Below are 22,290 nucleotides of genomic sequence, written 5' to 3'. Positions count from 1 at the left end.
TAAGGACGTGAAGTCTACCCATGTGCAGCCTCGAAATTACCCCCAAACCAAGGACTCGTGGAATTCCAAGTATGCTGGAGATTGGAACAGTCCTTCGGCGGCACTCGATGACGTAGCATCCTTGAAATATTGGCTTGGGAGCCAGTTTCCTCGAGATTGAGAAACGGCCAGTGTCTATTACTTTAGATGAAAATAAGGAGCCCCTCCCCACTCCCCTCTGAGAGAGATTTGGTTAAAAAGAACACAATGGTGCTCTAGGAGGAGATTCAGGTGGTAAGGTGTGTGTGTGGGGGGGGGGGGGTTACCTTGGTTGGTGATTGGCTAATGGTTACACAAGCCAAAAAAATCGTTATGACATCATAAAGTGGCCAAAATCTGATCAGCTCATTTTCAGACAGGTTTTTATAGAAATGGATCAGGACAAAAAGAGAGAGAATCTTTGTCCCTGAAACTTTCAGAGTCTCTTTCCACAGAGGGGACACATGTTGATGTAGAAGAGACATGAAGAAGAGGGGACACATGTTGATATAGAAGAGACATGAAGAAGAGGGGACACATGTTGATGTAGAAGAGACATGAAGAAGAGGGGACACATGTTGATGTAGAGACATGAGGAAGAGGGGACACATGTTGATGTAGAAGAGACATGAAGAAGAGGGGACACATGTTGATGTAGAAGAGACATGAAGAAGAGGGGACACATGTTGATGTAGAAGAGACATGAGGAAGAGGGGACACATGTTGATGTAGAAGAGACATAAACAAGAGGGGACACATGTTGATGTGACATGAACAAGAGGGGACACATGTTGATGTGACATGAACAAGAGGGGACACATGTTGATGTGACATGAACAAGAGGGGACACATGTTGATGTAGAAGAGACATGAACAAGTGGATTTTGCATAATAGGTGACCTTTGAAGAAAAACACAGTCACACACATGTTCACTCAAAAACCCCAGACATATTACATGAGTGGGCCGTACCATGAAGAAGGTCATGGTGCTCCCTCCGTGGATGGTGCCGTACTCGATGTTGGTCTGGTCGGCCAGGTCGTCCGGAGACTCGATAGGGACCTCCATCCTCTGGACGGTGAGGAAGGCCGCCAGGTTGGCCGTGTAGGAGGAGATGATGATCAGGGTGAACGCCCACCTGTCAGGGGGAGACAGGGGAAGACACGTAGATAAGGTGAGCATGGATGGACAATATGTAGGACACTTATATGGCAAAACAGTTTCATTCAGGGTTAATTGCAATATACACTCTATTTTTACAATGTGATTATGGCATCATTTTACATGTTCACTCCGTCTTTTATGTTTTACCACATACTTATTTAGTTTCATTTGTATTGACATGTGCTTGCCACTTTTTTTTTATAATGTAAGTCTACTCTTTTAATGTTTGCCTATTATCTGCACTGCTACTTTGCTCTTGTAACGCTTAAGGAACAATGCTTTCCAAGCTTTCCGATTCTGATTCTAAAAACGTCAAACTTAACTGTTAATCAGCAGTATTCTTATCCTTTTCCCTTTAATAATAGAAACGGTTCTGACAATATGAATTATGGTGACATTTTTTAAAAAGAGCTGCAGATTTTTTTCTTAATTTGACTCGCAATCTTGAATTGTGGGATATATAGACTTTCTGGATCAAAACAAATTATACATATCAAGTCAAATTCTCGGGGAAATGTCTGGAAATCCCTGACATTTTATCACATTAAAATAATAAATAGTAATAAAAGAAGATTAGTATAATCAATCCTGCTTTTTAGAAGCACAGCCAACACTAGCCAAAAGATACAAGGACTTTTCAAGGGAGGGCGTAAACTGTGGAGCGAACATTCCCAAAAGAAATGCTTTCACCGTGTTTATAATCAAAACAACGCACTTTAAATGTGGGGTAGGTAAGTTTGAGAAACCGGCTCGAGATACACTTTTTGTTATATTCCATGGAATGCTCTTAACATCCCGATAGCAATGAATATCTTAAGTGCTTTGACAACAAATCCATAAAAAATGTCATCTGTGGAAGCCGTATACTGTAAAAAGCACGACCAATCATCTGAGCCGGCCCGGCTAAAATAACTGGATGGCCTACCTGCCTGTCAGCCTTCCATCTGTGCACAAACTTATCTCGTGCCCTCATTGGTCATGTGCGCGTTCGTGTGTGTTGGAGGAGGGGCTCTGTAAGGAAGTGGCTGATTTTCTCCGGTTGTGTATTTTCAAATTCTAGCGATCTCGAACTGGTTTCTCCAAAATGACCTACCCCACCTTTAAGTGTAAGTAAGAAACGGTGTCAGGTTTATAGGACTTACATAGACTAATACAGGAAAACATACTCCCAAACTTCTTGAATGGGACTCTCTTCTGACCTTTCTTGCATGTCTTCAAACTTTGTTCAAAAAGAACATTATGTATTCACTTGCTTAATAATGTTCCCCTATCCCATATCTTGCTCAACTCAGTGTAATTTGCTCTTCCTGTCTTCCTCTACCCTTTATCTCCTTAGCTCTGAGCGATCATTTTATCCTTTACCCTGTGTGTGTGTGTGTGTGTGTGTGTGTGTGTGTGTGTGTGTGTGTGTGTGTGTGTGTGTGTGTCCGTCCCAGTCACTATGTTGCCAAAGGACTATCATCAGGCTACTGTGGTGTTTCTGTGAGTTTAGCATTTTTGTTTTGTTCGCCCGGTGCTCAGGGACTGAGCTTTATCCTGTTAAACTTTAAAATCCAAATGTCATTATCTCACACAGCGGATGTGCTAAGGAGAAGAGAAGGGAAAATGCATCCTCAAGGAAAAATGCAGTTTCTGATAAAGAAATGAGGTTAACCAGTGGATTGCTTTCAACACAATTATAAAGAGAAAGTAGGAATCTAGTATGTACAGGAACAGTTTAGCAAATATCTGTAAAATGGCTGATCTTCCTGTAATAATAATCAAATGTAGTTTAAAGATCATGACATTGGACTTCATGTCGTTATCGGTATTTACTGCCCGCTTCTAATTATTTAATTTGGTAATTTGGTCTATTAGTCGTTTTATTATTTGAACGGATTTTATTGTATTTTATTACCATTTTTTTAATTATAGTATTTATCTTTAATCTTAACTATTTTCACATTTCAGAAATCGGTTGCTCTTCTGTAACCCTTTGCTCATAAATACCTGTTTTAACGAGCGCTACGAGAAGCGCTTCCACCCTTGACACTTGAATGTGAAAACTCTGCAGATTGAATCTCAAACATCTAATTAAAGTAACAATAGGCAAAAACAGGGATTTTAAACAAGTCGGCAGACAAACTTCAAAGGAAACTCAGAAACGAATAACTCCAATGTAATATATATCCATGGTCTAAGTTAGTTAAATCAATATTTGAGCACATGAGCTGCTCTCTCTCAAATCCATCAAAATTAATAGTGAAACTTGTAGTAGAATCAGGTCTGGAGCTGCTCCAAAGACACATTTGGTTGACTCAAAGTGTTTCGTTTTTTAAACCTAAATTAGCTTTATTTCTGTCCCCAGAGTCAGAACTAAACATGGAAAAGCAGTGTTCAGTTATTATGCTCCAAATATCTGGATCAAACTCCCAGAAACCTGCCGGTCCGCTGCAACTCTTACTACTTTTAAATCCAGGCTAAAGACTTTTCTTTTTGTCGCTGCTTTTAATTGAACTATTCACATCTTAAACTGCATTGTAACTTTTATCCATGTATTTTTTCTTTTAATGTTTATTAACTTTCTTTTTAATGACAGATTTTAAATGCCATTTTATTAATTTCTTTCAAGCACTTTGAATTGCCTTGTGTTGAAAGGTGCTATATTAATAAACTTGCCTTGCCTTATTCTCTGTTTTCTCAGTTTTACATACACTTTAATTACCAGACTATTCCTCAGGGTGCTCTCATTGTCAACTCTAAAATGTGTACCAATTCATTGTCAAAGGAGCATTTGGATACTTTGCACTGAATGACATCAAACTTTTGAGTTTAGCACTTTTTGGAAGTGGGAGGGACTTGTCCAGGATTATCTATATATGTTGAAAGCAATAACATGTATGGATTGTGTAACTCACCACACCCCACTAACACATCTGGTGGACAGGGCTCTGGGCATTATCTCTGACCCCTGCTGCATGAAGCCTCCGATGGGGAACCACAGGCTGTTCCCCAGCGTGTACTGGTTCTCCAACACGTCCCTGCGCTCTCTGAGACACGGGTGAGGGTTGTACCACTCATAGGGGCTCAGCCTGGTGGAGAAACGCAGGCAGAGGGGAATACAGGTTGAACGGCCTTGAGGTCAAACCGCAGTACAGTAATGCACCTCCTTCAGATCATTCAAGCCAGCACCAATCAGTCATTCGATCGGTGTCAATCTGTCTGCGGGAGGTTGTGTACTTGAGGACATGAGGATATCTGACAGGCAACTCGTGTTCGACATGACAAATGCCGATAGAGCCGCTGACTGTGGGCACATTGTGTGAGGAAATGTATTGACCTTGCAGCCAGGAAGAGCACACAGCTGACAGCCAGGTAGGCGAGCAGCATGAAGAGCCACACGGCAGGAGAGAAGGGGTCGAGGAAGGAGAAGTAACCCGGCTTCCGACCCTGGTGCACGGAGAGAAGAGAAACAAAGTGAAGTGGAGCGATGGATGGAGCAGAAGAGACAGGAAGGTACAGTACAGTGTGTTTAAAAAACGAGGTGTCATGTCTCTCACTGAGTGTCTCCTCTGCACCACAGGAGGGCAGTGTCCTTCCCTGCGCGCTGATAGTGAGTCTGCAGTGCTTTGATTCGCTAATGCTACAATCCATAAACGCTCCGTTTCACAATGCCTTCTGCTGAAGCACACTTGGCTTGGACCCAGAAGCTCATTAGCAATGTAAAGCTGCCACTGGTACGGAGCTACGGAGCGCTGACTTATTGAGCAATTTAAATTACACCTATACATTACACAGTGGACACAGAGCACGCTACACAATCCTCGACTTCAAAGATGGGATCAACTGTTATGTAAGATTCAGTCTGATTTCATAAGAAGACGAGTGTGTCTCAGCTTAAAAGCAGCACAAACAGAAGAGATGAACAAACACAGGATCTGGAGAGAGTATCTCCCTGCAGCCCCAGATAACACCCTCACCAGTTGAGCTCGGTACAAGATGCTGATCCCCAGGGTCATGAACGGCTTAGAGAAGTCGATAACTTTCTCTCTTTCCGATGTGATGGTGAAGCCCGCTACGGCCAGGTCTGCTTTCTGGAGGATTGACAAAGATAGATAGGTGGTGGAGATAGAAGTGGAGGAGAGGGAAAGAGAGAGGCGGTGGAGGAGAGTCAGGGAGAACAAAAACGACAAGTGGTCAGATACCAGCGTAAAAATAGAAAGACACTCGACGCTGCACTGAAACATGAGAGCTCTGTATAAAATTATCATGTCGGCAGCGCACGTCTGAACATTTTCACTGCAGCTCCATTTGAACATCAAACAAGGACAAAGACATTACACATAACATTACACTAAAGACAGTGTGTACACTCTAAAAACGAATTCAGGCGACCTTTCACCTCCACTTAATTAAATGCATGGTTGCAAGATAAAAATGTGAGTAAATTGATTTAGATAAACATTTTAAGTTGCCAACATTCATTTATACTGTAAGTTGTGTTGACGTAATAATGTTGGTAATTACATCAACTTAATATTGTGTGTAATTTGAACTCTGATTTCTGCGTTAATTGACTTAAAACTAAATTCAAATTGTACTAAGTAATGCAATTGGCTTGATAACTTAATTGTTCTACACCTTGAGTTAAGGATTTCAAGTCCACTCCCACTTAACATGCCTGGACAAGTTACGACAGTTAAGACAAATAGAAATACACAAAGGACATTTTAAGGTGGGTGTCATCTTTTGTCATTAGAACACAGTAGATAGCCTTGTAGTTGCACTGTATAGGCAAATTGCTGTTTGACCTAAATGAGCAGCCTTTGAACTGTGAATAGTTCTGTGAGAGGATACAAAGTAGTTGAGGCTACTGTGAGAGTAAAAATACTTTGGTTTCTATTGTGATATCGCTTTTTATTAAAGATGAATCTCGGTGAAGCAGATGAAGGACATGCTTCTTGAGGAAGGATCGTTATTTAGAGTTGTCATTGAAATGCAAGTTTTTGGCCGTCACCCATTCAGAATATATCAATTTAGGTCATTTCTCTTTTTTTCCTTTTTCAAAGATAGCACAATAAAAGTGAAGAACTACCCATCCGCTCCAGTCGTGCGCCTTGGAGAAAAGGAAGAGGACCTTTTCAAGGAGTTTAGCGACGTAATTAAAAATCTTGAAATAAAATAAAATCCATGGGCACAGTGTAAAAACACAGGACCAAAGCACTGCTCTCTGTCAGTTACATTTTGAAGCATATTGCACTTTTGACCACACCCCAATCAATAATGCTTAATAAGTGCTTCAAAGGGACATGAATATCGCCTTCATCAGTGACCGGTCCACCCCAGGATCTGACCATACGATGGCAACCATCGTGGTCGAGGGAAACAAATGAATGAGCAAGCATTCTGCGTTAAATGTGTTCATACTGTTTGAAATAATGACTGTCGGCATTGTAAACATCTTAGTTACATCTTTTGTCAAATTGATGTGTGTGATCTGCAGATTGGTGGCCATTGAGAGTTTGTTTCTGTAGCTTCACAAAAACTTTACACATTTTACATATTTGGCACTGGTTTTAAATATGCAAAGGCCTCTAACTTCAATGTGATGGCAGCATTTATTTGCTGTGTCCCCATTTTTCTCAGTGCAAGTTCTTTCAGGAAGACTGGGTGTATACTGTATATACATTCACTCCACAGCTGCATATAATCAGCTCATCACAGGCGTTCTCTTGAACCAATCAACGTGCTGCAGCCAAACTATAAAATGGTTCTCCTCTCTCCTGCAGTCAGCTGTGATTTCAGGTGTTCATGCACCTTATCATATGGCATGTGTCAATAAATGTTCAACCAAAATGAATTCTCTCCTGATTGAAACATCATGTGTTGAAATAAACAACTGCAGTTCAAAATAAAAAGTGAATTGCCAAATATTTTTGTTGTGGAATTATTAATTTCTTTCTTTAGAGGCAAAAACATGAAAAAGCTAAGAAAAAAAACTATTAAATAAAATATATTTGGAGCAACTTGATTTTTGGAGTAATCAACTTAAAAACTTGTATCCCGAATGAGGGTAATTAAGTACATACAACTTAAAATCCCTTTTAAATCATGTGGTAAAACTAGTCAGAACAACTTAATCTTTTGAGTAATCAACTTCAAAACTTGTGTTTATGCTACCAATTATGAAGTAAGTGGTCATTAAAAACACCTCTGATTGTAGAGGAAAAGCCTTCTCCCCTAACTCAAATAACTTTAAGACAATTTCATTAGAAGTTGTCTTAACTCAATAAACATCGATGCAAACTGTTGCGTTGATTTTCTTTGTTGAGCCGAGGCATTTGTTTTTAGAGTGTACGTTCAAAACCATTCAATCTGAAAATAAGCTCCACATTTCATTTTTAGGATTGACTAGTGCAAAAAGGAGTGCTTCTGTGTAACCTTTTTAAATCATGGAACCCTGTGTGTCTGATTTGATGGTAACCATTTGATACCAGCTGTTCCTGCCAGAGTTGAGGTCAGAGACAATGATGCTGGATGGCCTTTCTTATGTTATTATGGTGGGCTGATTCATGGAGTTTCAAGAGGGATTGACCTATACAATCCTTGAGCGGATTTCAATTTGGTGGAGCAGTTTGACTTTAAGTATGTAGACAAACACTTATACCATGGCAACAGCGAGGAACACAAATTACAGAAGAAAAGAACAAAATATTTTTTTCTATTCGCTCCGTAGGACTTAAGGCGATGCAGAACATAAACTCTTTGTTTGGTAGTTTTCAAATGTTGATTTCCAGAATGAAAAATGAAATGTTTGACAGTGGCACTTGAAAATACATTTGGAAAAACATTGAGGCGTGCACTCTCCCTCTGGCACAGAAACTCGCACATTACCCACAGTCCAAATGAGGCTAATTGCGAGTAAGCACTGGGTGGCCGGGCTGTGCACCTGTATGAGGTCTCCGGTCGCTCTGCCTCCCCTCCATCTCTTCCATTAAAAGCTAATTGATGAACATGGGCCGCTAATTAGAGCTGAGTGATCAGGCAGTGGGTAGGGCATGAGGGAGAGTAGCGTGGAGAGCCGGGGGAGCACCAGTGTGGCAGCCCCCACACAGGGACCACAGTCTGGTAATTGAAGTATACCGTATGGTAATTAGGCAGAGAGGGGCTCTCATTAGCCTGCTTCCACTACAGTGTCTGTCTGAGGCGCACTATGTTTGGACAGGGGAAGCAAGGAGGGGGATAGTGTGAGGAAAAGATGGTGCAGACACATTTTAGGCAATGCAACCACTCTCTTTTGGGGAATTATCGAGTCAGCTTTTGTCCTAGATAAGAGTCTTGCTCCCCTCTGAGGGCAATTTGAGACATGTGAAGTTACAGCAGAGTTGTGGTTTGGGGCTACAGCGTGAGTGTGTGGGTGTGTGTGTGTGTCGAGCATAAGTTTCTGTTGCTAGAGATACTGGTTAGAACATTTGAGCATGTTGCTGTGAGTATGTGAAACAGAAAGAGAGAAAGAGAGGGAGAGGGAGAGTGTGCCCACCCTGTTGATTAGCTCTCCAACCATGCCAGTCCAAGAGCCGTTGGGCTCTGGCGCCCCGTACAGCCCGTCGTCCACCAGCTTGATTCTGAAGGAGAATTTCAAGATGTCTGCCAGCTCCTTCAGCATGTCCACACAGAAGCCCTCGTACTGCTCGTTGCCCTGGAAGTCCTGGTAGTTCTCTCTGCGCATCACATATGGGTTCTCCTAAGCAAGGGAAAGAAACACAAGGCGATTCAATCCAAAACGAACAGTATCGAATTTGAGCGGAGATTACTGACTCAAATGTAAGACTCTATGCTTCGAAGCGAATTCAATTTTAACAAAAATAACTGTAATGTAAATAATAGATAGTTGGACATTTTGGGAAAATGGCTCTCAAGTAGAGAGGGATGAGGAGATCAATACCACTCTCTTACTTAGTCTGGAAACAAGGTGTAACCTGGCTCTATCAGATTGTTGGAGATTGTTTATTTATTTAATAGTTTAATATTTATTTTCTTGCTGTTTATAGTGTTTATTGTAAATGTATTCTTAGTTAGTGTCATCAATTAAATTCGTTTCTATGCTTTTATTTTTGAAGGCATGTTTGGGCACTGGGTGATTAGAGCACCTGGTGTAATTGTATAAATTGGAGACAGGTGGAGGTGGGAGCCAGAGCACTAGTAGGCAAATGGTTTTTTACCAGGGTGTTTCAAGCCACACAAAGGAAAGCCATAGGAACGGCTTAAGGAAAAGAGATATAGGAAACCTGGTCATTGTACTTTATTATTGGAATAAAATGCAGAAATTGAGGTTCTTGTCTGGACTCAGATGATCATTGCCCTGCGTAAGATCCGCTAACTAGTGCCTCAGCGGCTGTTTTAGTTCTATAGGATTTTGGCCGCTACACAGATGTTAAAATCCACCTTTAAACATCACTAATGAACATGTTGTAGCTTTTTATTTAAATCCATATAGTTTATTCTTTGAGCTAAGCTAACTGACTATTTACCAGAGTGCTATCGATCTCGATCTCCAAATAGAGAACGATTGCATTAATATAGGTTAGGAAGCACAAGTTGTATTGTTCATGCCTTTGATTTGATTATGTTTCCATATGTAACTCTGTCCAAAGCATTTTGAGTCATTACTCAAATTAAGTTATATGTATGTACAGTACATTCAAAGTCCATTTATTGGACAAATAATACAAAGACATTGGTTAAACCAGTCTAAACAAAAGGATTACAAACAGTTGCATCATGGGAAAAGTAGGATTCAGATGTTATTAGTGCTTAAGCAATACCTTGGTCTGAAAGACAGGATATCTTCCTAGCTGAACAATCACTTTAAAAGGTCTGCAAGCTTTCAGTATAATTTCTGATTCTAGTTCAAGTGTTATTTCAAAAGGCCACGACATAAGGAGAACCCCCACGAGCACACATGGGCACAAACCAATTTAACTCTTGAGAGAAATCAGTGAAATAGCTCTCTTGGCTTAAAAAAATGTAAGCTTTTTATTACCAAATTATACATTTTCTAGTGTATGTTTTAAAGGAATGTAGGATTATTTGTAGCCATATGATTTGTTATGTACCTAATTTTCCTAAAAAAAGTATAATAATAGCAAGTAACCAAGCTTTGTTATTATTGTTACATCAACAGTCATGTCAACAAAGAATATTTAATGTCTTATTTGAGCAAAATACTGCAGAGGATTAACTGTAAGGGTTTTTATACATCCATGCCAACGTGGAGAAGATGGAGCAGCACCATGTGAGGGATTTATTGATTTGCTGATGTGACATTACTCATATGGAAACCAGACAGAGACACACTCGAAGTGCTCGGAGATTATGAGAGGTCCAACGTTCTGGCGGTTTGAATTCAGAAACACATTTCTCTCAGTGCTTTGTCAGCTTCTATGACAGCTACAGTGACAGCTAAATTAGCACAAAGCAGACAACAAAACAGCTTGAGCTGCGGCACAACAACATCCATGACCTCAGCAGCACGGGGGGCAGGGAGTAACGTACCATTATGGTGGTGACGATGAGTGTCTTGTTGGCCAGCGTCTCCGAAACATTGATGTCCAGACTGGTGGAGTTCATTGCCAGAGTGTTGTTGGAGTACCAGATCCCGATCTATCAGAGCAAGCAAGAGGAAACCAATGGCTGAAGTGGGACACATACTGTGGCATTAAAGGGGCCCTAAAATGCTTTTTGGGGGTTTTCCCTTACCTGAAGTGTGTTATGGGTTTTTGTGGAATAAATGGTCTGCAAAGGCTAAAATCCCAAGCCCCGCCCCCCCCTGCTTGAAACACCTCGATTGGACTCCTTTGTTTACTTTGGTTACACAATGCCATCACTATGTAACTCTTGCGCGGCTATTGGCTCGCATTGTACATTGTACGTGATCGGCTAAGGGGCGGGACATCTCTAAGCGGTTGACCAATCACAACAGAGCCGGCCAGCTAACCAATCAGAGCAGACTGGGCTCTGGTTTCAGACAGAGGGTGAAAAGAGGGGCTGCAGCACAGGCAGTATGAGAACAATAAAGTCCTTTTTGAACATTAAAGCATTTAAACAGTTCACAGTAGAGGCACGGAATACAAATATGAACCTGAAAATGTGTTTAATATGTCCTCTTTTAGCTCTGACTAAACTGCAACCCTGTTACTGTAGTAGACGGATACACACCATGTGAAGAAAGTAAGTATTTCAGTAGTCCTTAGCACTATTAGTCTTTTTTATAAGGACCTTTGAATGTTGTATATTTTGTTCAATGCTTTTGTATCCATATCGTTGCATACTGTATACGCATATTGACTTAATTCCCCCCATTGGAGTCATACTGTACAAGTACCATGCAAAAAAAGAAAATCCCTTCTATGACAGGCAGAGCAAGGATCTGGGAGAAGATGGCAAAATATAAAAAGCATTCATGAACGGGAGTTTCATTGCCATGTCTGTTATCCTACTAGCACCTTTCTTAAATTGCATAAAAAAACAGCTCACATATTTCTGTTTTATGGAGACAGTAAAGTCGCTAAGGTACATAAGTGTGTGATTACGACCTAACCGGTGTGTAGGGGTGGAACCGCAGCTCAGAGACACGTCTTTAGGAGATATTGCTGTACATTTTTCAATAGGTCAGAGGAGAGGTAATGACTCCTCAGACAGAATCACAGTTATTCTTTTACACTCTTTATCCTGCCCTGACATTTAAGAATAGTATTTTTCCTGTCAGCCATCACTGCGTTGCCTACAGTGTGGGTGCTGCTGTGCAGAGAGGTGGGCAGAGTTAAAATGGTAATTACCGCTACCTAAAACTCTTAAGTCTGGCTTTAAGTATGGTTATCAGGTGCTATTTAGTGTTAGCATGGGAGGCAGTTGGCCTATAGCAGAACCCTGCAAAACGTATTAAGGGAAGGTGAAGGGAAAGTGTTTCCTCCAGTCAATGAACCACAGCGTAATTCCCTCAGTCTGGATCTGCAGTGATGTGTATACTTATGCCTCATTTAATCTTGACTTTGAAATGCATTTTGATATCTATCTTCCCTCACCTTTATTTCTAATGCTCACTGGAGGAGTCTGCAGAGATAGAATATTGCCACCAAAATTGTTCTTTACACCTCGTTGGTTGGGTCTGCCGACATTATATGTTTGTCCCCCACATTGACCAACTACCCTGAACAAATGCATTGTGGCATGTAACTAGTACATCAAATAGATGACGTGCACAGACTGACAGGGGAGATCTGGTCCATGAAATTTAATGAAAAGGATTTATTTTCCTTTAACAAATGAAAGGTCGAAGTCTTGAGCAAGAAAACACATTCTTGTTAGTACACATGGTGGTTTGCTGCTAGAGCCTTAATTGGTCTGGTACGAGTCGGTGGCTACTATAAAAAAAATGTAAGATAGATTGTGCTTTGTAACCAACAATGCTGAGTACATTATGCCTCTCCACTAATTGGGTTATTGTTAGACTATGTTTTAATGTTTACCATTATCCTGTCATTGCCACTGTTGTTTTCACATTCATGTAGTGTGTTATATAGATTTGTAAATGGTCTGCAAAGGCTTAAATCCAAAAGTTTCTCTCCCATACACTCCCGCCTGCCTGAAATACTTCCATTAGACTCCTTTGTTTACTTCAGTAACATAATGACATCACTATGTCACACTCAAGCTGCTAATGGATAGCGCTCCGACACATTGTACGTGATAAGCCACGGGGTAGGTAGGACATCTCTAAGAGGTTGACCAATCACAACAGAGCCGGCCAGCTAACCAATCAGAGCAGACTGGGCTCTGGTTTCAGACAGAGGGTGAAAAGAGGTGCTGCAGCACAGGCATTATGAGAAGAATATAGAGCTTTTTGAACATTAATGCGTGTTAACATGTCACAGTAGAGACATTAAATACAAATATGAACCTGAAAATTAGCAAATTATGTCCCCGAAATGTGTAGTTTGGAATCTAATGACATGTTTAACTCCATACAAATACTCTACTATGATTTATATTGATGATTTGGTCTTTCCCATAAAGAAGTTAAACCCTGAAAAGGGCCTGGAAGCACATCTACCCTTTCTTACTCATTTGAAAATCCTTGATCTATATCACTGGCCTGGCGCCCTGCCCACAACTGCTGGTGACTGGTGAAAGAGCAGCGTGCACAAAGATGGCTAGAGAAACATCAGAGACATTCATCGGTATGTTTGAGCCTCAGAACAGACCCAGTTTCAGAGAAGTCTGCACTAAACACAGAAACTAGCAGAATCATCACAATGGTACTGTAGGTGTAATCTTTTATCAGTTTTTGTTATCTGTTATCTTGTCACAAAAAGAGGACAGCTGCTGAGCTGGAAATGAGTAATTATTAAAATAATATGTGTGCACTTTGTTATTGAACCTAAGTAAGATGTGAGCTTGTAACTGGCAGTGGCTGACACCGTGTCAGTGGTTGTGAAACAAAGAATAAACTCAAGTGAGGTTTTCTTGGTAGATGGTGGAAAGAAGCTCCAGGGTCCGGCTTACATTCAAAGACTGCACACCACCGTGTTTGCTGTCAAAACTTTCACCCTGCTAATGCAAACTCTCCTGTCTGTATTTCCAGTCCGCTCTGCACTGGAGGCTTCAGGTCTAGCTATTGGCTTTAAAATGTGAGACACACCGAATGTAGCTGGCCAGGGGTGAGTTTAACGGTACGCATACTTGCCAACCTTGAGACCTCAGAAATCGGGAGCATTTCAAAACCGGGGGGGGGGGGGGGGGGGGGGGGGGGGGATGCTTATTGTAGTTCTGAGTGCACTGCCTTGCGGCCTGTAGCACCATCCTTGATGGAGCATATGTGTGGGCTGGACCTGTATTTTACAGGAAAGGAGTGAGTAGAGGGCCGAGTTGTCGATTCTTGTTCTGTTTTCTGTGACTGTCTTCCTCACCCTCTCCGACTTTCAGTTGCGCGCGCTACTAAAGAGACGCGCTACCATGGAAACCAAACAATGGTGTAGCTGTTGGCAAGTCCGAGTGGAAACAGTCGTGAGTAAATCTGATTTTGTGAGAAATCGGGAGAAATGCGGGAGAAATATGACCCCGGGAGGAAACCGGGAGAGGGCAGTGAAATCGGGAGTCTCCCGCGAAAATTGGGAGGGTTGGCAAGTATGACGGTACGTCCACATAGCAGAGTTAAAAAAATCTTCCAACGCTTCTGCCCATTCACTTTGAATGGGGTGACGTCACCTTTCCTCACTTTTCGCCAAACTGCATTGTGGGAAGCAAAGCGGAGATTTCCAGGCATCTCAGGATTCAAAAGTTGAGCAATGTTCAACTTTTGAATCTTCTGAAGCTTTCGGTGGAAGCGTCAGCCAATCAAATCATATGCCAGTAAAAGCTCTAGCCAATCAAACCGCTGCTTCTGTGTCAGGGGCGGGAGATTCATGTGATTGGTTGTTGGTCGAGCTTCAGACAAGCCCGTCGGCAAGCTTTTTCCAAAGCCGCTGTGTGGACGTATCGTTAAACTCCGATTGTATGGAGGTGCACAGAAAACTCCTCTTTCAGAATCTCTGTAGTTAAAACATTTTGATACAAGTTAAGGTCAGACCTTTTGGAGTAGACAACAACACAATATGATCACAGTGCAGCAGTTTCTCTGTAAGACTGTAGATATATAGTTTATTGTTCCCAATGCAACTCAATGCAAATGATATTTGACTCTGTTTTGATCCGTTATGTATACAGTATATGTACGATAACAATGTATACAAAGGATCAAGAATAGAAAATATCCTTTCAACTAAGGGACATTTCCTTACTGAAGAATAGCGCTGTCATAACAACACGAGAAGATTGAGCTCCATTAAGCCTCTATATAAATAATACATAGTATTAGATGAGGAGAGACTCTACTCTGTTCTGAGCTTGAGGCCGATTACCAACGCTGATTCCTACAAATGAATGTCCTAGTTTGTAGGCACGGGAAGAAAATAAACCGACCATAACGAAAATGTAATTTGTGTATGTTTTGAAATCAGAAAACATCAAGTCAACATGCAAGAAACAAGCAACAGAAGCACTTGGCATAGGGTCAGCTAGAACATAAAAACACATGAATAAGACTGAAAAGAAAACTTCAATATTAAACAACTGCTTCGAAACCCAAGAAGTGAATGTATTTCAGTAGCCTTCAGATAAAACAGTCGTCATGTATCTGCAGCTACAACATGACGCACATCGGATGGCAGGTTAAACTGCAGTGCCGACAGGTGCCACACATCACAGTAACTTCACAAAGTAAAATGTCTGGCTACTATCAGGGGAGCCTGCGATGAGGCTGACCTCAGTGTTAAACAGCGCCTCCGGCACAGTGGCTTCAGACGGGTGACCTGTAGCTAACCCAAAGCCTGGGGGCGTATAACCTCTGCCGCATGATAATGGTTGACTCCTGACCTCTTTGTGGCCTCCTCTGTGCTTCTCCAGGATCCGCAGGGTGTAGTTGGTCCTCTGCCCTTTGCTGTTGAACTCCACACGCCCTGTCAGACCATCGTACTCCACCTGGCCCACGGAAAGAGCGAGGTAAGAAAGCACGAAAGAGGACGGGAGAAAAGAGGAGAAACAAAGATTGGAGGATTAAAACAGAGAATGGAAACTGTAGTGGAAATTCCACACTTAATCGCCTTCTGGTAAGGAAAGAACACATCTACAAGTTTAAACCAAAGTTGTGTTATTTAATAAATATGGCCAGATAATCCTGCACCAATGTGTGCTAAAGAAATGCGGACCCTTTTAAAACAGCAAGCACTTAATACAGGAAAAAGACAAAGGAAAGGGGAAGGTCTCAGCTAGGGAATTTACATTACAGGGCTATTGAAATGTTGGTTATTAGGTTCAAGGCTCTTTATTGTCAAACTAACATAGCTACAGAGTAATTATATCGTTGAAAATCTTAGGTCACAGGCTTCTCCAACAATGCAACACAATAATACAGATAAGCAGACACAAATAAAAAAATATTAAAATATACTATATTAAAAGTAATACAAAAAGAAAAATAGTTTTAAAAAAGTGAGAAACAAAACCTATTACAAAACCTATTACAAACCTAAGATCCCTATGATAATCACCTGACAATGGTCAAAGCCACACCCTTCTATCTGAGAACATTTAGTAGCTTGGCGTGAATTTAAACTGTGAGAAATTCAACCGTAGGCAGAAAGTTACAGTGAAATATATATGAAATTAGACTTGTGATAAATGTCTACGATAGAAACTATGGTTGCACTATTAATCAAATATGTACTCATGCAATATCCTCATAGTAGTAGGCACAATATGTGAAAATATAATTCTGAATTTAGTATTGTAAAGCTGCAGAGAAAGTCCCAATATCACAATTGCAATATACGTCAAAAATATTCACAGTTTTCCCAATCCTGCAGCCGTAGTAGAAACAGTAAGAATAAATGCTGGAAAAGAAACAGGCAATCCTCTTTACAAAGCCAAATATGTTTCTTCCCACTATCTATCACGATTAGGCCGACAGGTGTTATCTACAGCGAAAAGAGAGGGTGAGAAACAAGAAGGCGCTATAGAGACAGAGGAAGTGTGTGAGGATGCAGCAGACAGGGGTGATCAGTTTTGGCTCAACTAGGAGAGAGTGAGTGAGCGAGGCTCAGAGAGAGAGTCAACAGCTCTCTAATAAGACTCAGAACGGCACCTCACAGACTCTCCTCTCCAGAACCCAGGTGCTGGCACTGTTAGCGAGATCTGTGATGAATGGCACGGCGCTGAAGATGGAGCACATCGTGATGTTGACTAACAAAGGCAGATGTCAGGCGATGGGATGGAGGCAGTGAGAGATAGGTTTCGGGCTGCCTTGACAACAGGTAGTCAATGAGACGAGTGCACAGACGACCGGTGACGGGAGATGACAAACAGTAAGAAGAGACAGAGGTTACATGCAACGTGAGATGACACAGAATGAAGCTGTGCTGAAGTGAATAATGAGAAAGTCAATTAAGAGATCATTAATCCACCACAGCTCTGATTAGGGATAATGGTTTGCGTGATTTTTCAAGTAAAAATGTCAAAATATTTGCTAGTTCGTTGATTTACAGATGTATTTGTCTGATTTATATCACTGTCATGAAAACATATTGGTGTTTTTTGCTGCTGATGATGATGATGATAAGGAAATGATTACCCTTGTTACCAACTAATCTGCCTTTTAATTTACAGAAAGCAATCAATTGGCTTTTCTATTAACCAGTTTAGCCCTGAGCCTGTTTTCAGGTCTCAGGCTCGAAAATGACATTCCCAGAACAAATGACCATATCTTCCTTTCTAAAAGGGGTACATTAATAATCTTTTTTCTCAAAGCAAGGTTACATCTGTGAGTTGGATGTAGAAAAGTCAGAATCAATATAGATTTTTTTTATTTTAAAGTAAATTCAGATTGAACACAGTAAAAACAATTAAATTATAGTGTCCGTCCAAAAAAATAAAATTACTTATAGTGAAAACCACCCTTGAATGATGGGATGGTAGAATAAAAGCTTTAGGAATCCAAACTATAACATATAATAAGTACCCTGTATCAAGATTGATGCAAGACCAGTAACATTTGACCTTTTTAGAGAGGTTTAGAAGAAAAACACTTCTGGGGTCATTTGGGTGCATTTTCCATATCTCTGGCCCCCCTCGTTCCATTTTGATGATTGACATCTCTTTTTAACCGTTAAAGCCAATGGAATCGAGGGGAAGTTCCTAAAATCCATCTAAACATTACCCATTGCTGAATGAGTGGTGAATGAGGTTTTTAAATATTAAGAAGCCCTGAGACACAGTTTCGTGAAAAAACTACCCGCAGGAACCGGATTAGGGTCCTCTCGGGCTTAACAGGTTAAATGTATAAAAATTTCGTTAAAAATACCATCACAATTCTTTTGGACTCCAAGGTTTTTCAAAAGTTTTGCTTTAACCAATATTGTTTACTATCACATGCCATTTTAGAATCTAGAACCAGCAGATTTGGCTTTTTTATTTGAAAAATGACTCAAAATTTATAAATTATCAAAATATTTGCAATTACATTTTGAAAGAAATCAAAAGGTATTTTCACTATTTTCTAACATTTCAAAATGTGGACATCTAAAAACCAATGTAATTGCATTGAACTAAGACTTACTACATGTGCTCCTTTCTTCCCCATGTGTCTCATGATGTAATTGTGTGCATGCGTATGAATTTGTGAATCTGCAGGTGATTTTACAACACATCGAGCGATTACCATGCGCAGGTAGTTCATCAGACTGGTCCCGTGTTGCCAGATCTGAGGCGAGGAGCAGCTGAGCGGCTTCACTCCAATTTCCTGACTGCGGTTCAATTCCCTCACGGCCCCCACCACCACATGCACCGCATCAAACATCAGCGCTGACGAGAGCTGTGGAAGAGGAAACAAGAGAGGTACGAAGGGTGAGAAAGGCAAAATGGGGGAGGGATGGAAACCCAGCGAAGAGAGACGTGAGTCAAGAGAGACGAGGAGAGATGTGCGAGTTCAGATGATTGAATGTTTAACAGGGAAGGAGAGAAAGAGGGGGGAGAGATGTGAGGTAAACCAGCGGGGAGGAAACACAGATGGATACATCAATACCCGTTAAGTACAAGCAAAAGACTAGCTGCATCTCTTTAACTGCTCCGTGAATCAGTGAGAGGAATAAAGTAGCTTAATGTTTTATGTGGCGCACAAACAAAGCTTTGAAAATGACTCCTAAATGTGCACATGCATGAGTGCAGAGCACCGTGAGACTCACCGCCGGCCCGGGGTACGTCAGGTCACATCCCTCCCTCCACGAGAGATTCAAGCTCCGGATGAACTCCAAGTAGAAGGGATGGGTGGTGTTAAACATGGAGAAGCCCACAATGTTGGACTGCTCATCCACTATGTCATCCAGTCTCAGGAGCGGGAAGTCCTGGGTACATGAGGAATCAGAGTCCCTTTATAATAATAATAATAATAATAATAATAAATGTATTTTGTAAGCGCTTTTACGGGTGCTCAAAGTTGCTTTACAGAGGTAGTGAAAAAGGAAAAGGATTAGTAAAAATCACATTAAAATCAAGCAATAAAACAACAATCTTTATGTAATTTTTTTAGTTTTTATCTTTTTTTAGCATATTGATTATTATATTATAACTTAGTACTTTTTTTTAACACATGTAAGATATGCAACACTAAGCTGTCTGTGGCTCTTCCCTGCTGTAACGCTGCAAATGTCCCCTCTGTGGGACTAATAAAGGTATTCTGATTCTGATTCTGAACAATCACACATTAAAAGTTAGTTTGAAGAGGTGAGTTTTTTGGTTTTTTTGAAGGTGGTGAGGTCAGTGCAGTCTCTGATGGGTTGTGGGAGTGAGTCCCAAAGCAGGGAAATGTCCAGTGTAACAGCAAAAAGAGATATGGCAGATAAAAGGCAAGGAATAATAAAGTAGCTAACGTGTTAATTATAGAAAAAAAAGCACACATTATAAAAAAAAAAAGTTTAATAAAGAGAAATAAGTGCTCATCCATAGCTAAACGATCCGGACCAGCATTTAAATCGGTAAGTGAACATATTAACGTTTGAGATACTATAAAAAGGATGTTTTGCACATACAAATTATCATAGTTATTGGTTATTACTCGTCTATTATTATTATTATTATTATTATTATTATTATTAGAATCAGAAACAGGTTTATTACCAGGTAGGTTGACACGTACGAGGAATTTGACTTAAGTAAAACAAAAATGTAAAAACGCAGATAGATAACTATTTCAGGGAAACTAATAACGTTAAAAAAAATAATAAAATATTGCAGAATTTAAACAGAAATAGAATGGAGTAAAACATTGAATAAAATGCGGCTGTAATACAAAATAAGAAAACAGATATTATGTACATTGTGTGTATTAATTAATGCTGTCAAAATTATCGCGTTAACGGCGGTAATTACTTTTTTGAATTAATTGTGTTAAAATATTTAACGCATTTAACGCATGTGCAGAATGGCCCGCCCCATACATACAGTGGCAGCGCTGGGGTATGCTACAGCCATACCAAGAAATGGCTTAGCCCCACCTTAGCCCCACCATGAAAAATGATGTTAAAGTAAGCAAAATAAAGTCTGCCAACTCGCGCCGAGTAAATTGCACAGACAGCAGTTAGTAAGATTGATTTCAGCAGCCACTTGTCTGGAAATACCGAAGACTAGAAACGGTTTGAAAACTTTTGTCACGTAGTGATCGTCTTCTCAATAGAACATCTTTGATAATGTATTCTGGCCAATCAGAATCAAGATAACGGCGTGGTGTTGTTGCAGGAAGACCCGACGGAGAATACTTTTGCTGTAGTACATCTCTATATACATCGATACAACATTACGTGTTGATAGAAATCAACACGTAATGAAATAAGACCCCACGGTTTGATGATTGATAGGTGTGTGGGCTGTCTTTCATTTTGACACACAGAACAATGTTATAATAAACATACATACATTACGTGTATGTTAAATGGATATATCCGCCTTCTTTCATTTATCTTTCCATTCCCACAACAATATACATAAAGAAATGGCATATTTTGGACATAGTTCGAATGGTGATTAATCTGATTAATTAATTTTTAAGCTGTGATTAATCTGATTAAAAATTGTAATCGTTTGAAAGCCCTAGTATTAATATAATTATTATGATATTGGTTATTACTCCTCTATATATATATGAGGAGGGTGTTTGCAGAGAGAGACAGAACATTCAGGTGAGTGACAATGTTGACAGTGTATCAGAATCTGAGTGCAGAAGAAACCCACTGTGCGAAGAAGAGTGAGATGAATAAAGAAACAGAGGCAACAGGGGGTGACAACATCTAATCTCTGATGGAGAGAGAGAGAAAAAAACAAAAACACAGACAGAGAGGAAAATGGGAAAACAGAGATACGGTGGGGGGGGGGAAGAGATGGGGGGGGGGGAAGAGATGTTGATGGAAATGACTCCAGTAGTTCTTCACAGAAATATACACACAAGACGTGGCTTCTAAAGGACATCAGGTGGAGAGAACGCACGGCATAAAGTGACACATTAATTCAATATGGTGGGAGGGGAGCATATCAAAGAGGCAGATGAAAAACACCAGAAGCACAGAGAAGGTGGCGGGTGGCAGAAGAAGAAAGGGCGCATCACATCTGTCATCACCTTCACCGGCTCAGAACCCTTCTTTCTTTGCTATCCTCCTCTGCACTTCCACATCTTTTTACAGGGTGTTCATTTCTCAGATCTCTCCCTTTCCTTCCCTCCACCGAAGCTTCATGTCCTCTCTCTGTCACCTCTCCCTTTATCTCATGCTATGCTCAGCGTTGCCCACTGTCGTAGCAGCTTTGAAATCAGCTGTGGTCTAGAGAGAATTATGAGTTAGGTAACAAACGTACAGCGACACAATATTCGTATTAAAGGTATCGAAGATCTTTTATACTTGCAAGTATGACGTCTCACCAGAGAGCACGTGATGTTCTGAGTGAAACAGGCTCTCCTTTATAGGAGGACATCAAAGCTTAGTTACATTACAAACAACATTTGGTTAGGCCAGCTGAGACCCCCTGGCACTGGATGCAAAACTCACACCCTACACAGAGCAAAAGGGACGCAGATAACACCTTATCCTAACTTCCTTCCCCTCTTCCTATCTCCTAATGCCGTGGTTCCCAACGTGGGGGGGGGGGTGGGGCGCCAGGCCTCAGATGATTTGAGGCCAAATATCATATTTAGATCTTTTTTTTTTTTTACATATAATTGTAACGCAATACATGATTATCACTAAAAGCCTTGTCTCTACATTAAAATATAAAAAATAATTGATTATTTCATTTGAATACAAATTCAAGTTAGTAGCTATTAAAGGCATAAAAAGACAGAAATGTATAATTCTTTCTTTAATAGAAATGTTTCTTCTGCGCGTAAAGTGTCCAAACCAGGCTTTTCTGGATAAGAGCATTTTTAAAACAGTCATTGTCCATGCCGGTTTCAGTTGGATTATTTGTCTCAGTTGCTCCGATCAGATCGGTCTCCTCC

At 40.6% G+C, this 22,290-nt stretch overlaps 1 protein-coding gene across 2 annotated transcripts in view; it reads right to left on the bottom strand.

Annotated features, from left to right (window-relative positions):
• grik5 (glutamate receptor, ionotropic, kainate 5) overlaps positions 1–22,290 on the bottom strand; it is a 119,234-nt gene that overhangs the window by 15,965 nt on the left and 80,979 nt on the right. For both annotated transcript variants that reach the window (XM_079693882.1, XM_079693883.1), the window contains exons 10-18: positions 18,995–19,153; positions 18,472–18,624; positions 15,633–15,737; positions 10,716–10,823; positions 8,701–8,904; positions 5,141–5,254; positions 4,501–4,610; positions 4,079–4,252; positions 990–1,155 (exon numbers count right to left, since the gene is read on the bottom strand). In XM_079693882.1, the coding sequence (XP_079550008.1) occupies positions 990–1,155; positions 4,079–4,252; positions 4,501–4,610; positions 5,141–5,254; positions 8,701–8,904; positions 10,716–10,823; positions 15,633–15,737; positions 18,472–18,624; positions 18,995–19,153 (1,293 nt within the window). The remainder of the gene's footprint in view (positions 1–989; positions 1,156–4,078; positions 4,253–4,500; positions 4,611–5,140; positions 5,255–8,700; positions 8,905–10,715; positions 10,824–15,632; positions 15,738–18,471; positions 18,625–18,994; positions 19,154–22,290) is intronic.

Source organism: Notothenia rossii (genome assembly GCF_949606895.1).
Source record: "Notothenia rossii genome assembly, chromosome: 7".
Classification (NCBI taxonomy): Eukaryota; Metazoa; Chordata; class Actinopteri; order Perciformes; family Nototheniidae; genus Notothenia; species Notothenia rossii.
Note: the sequence above shows the minus strand (reverse complement) of the source record. Positions and strands in the feature narration are given on the sequence as shown.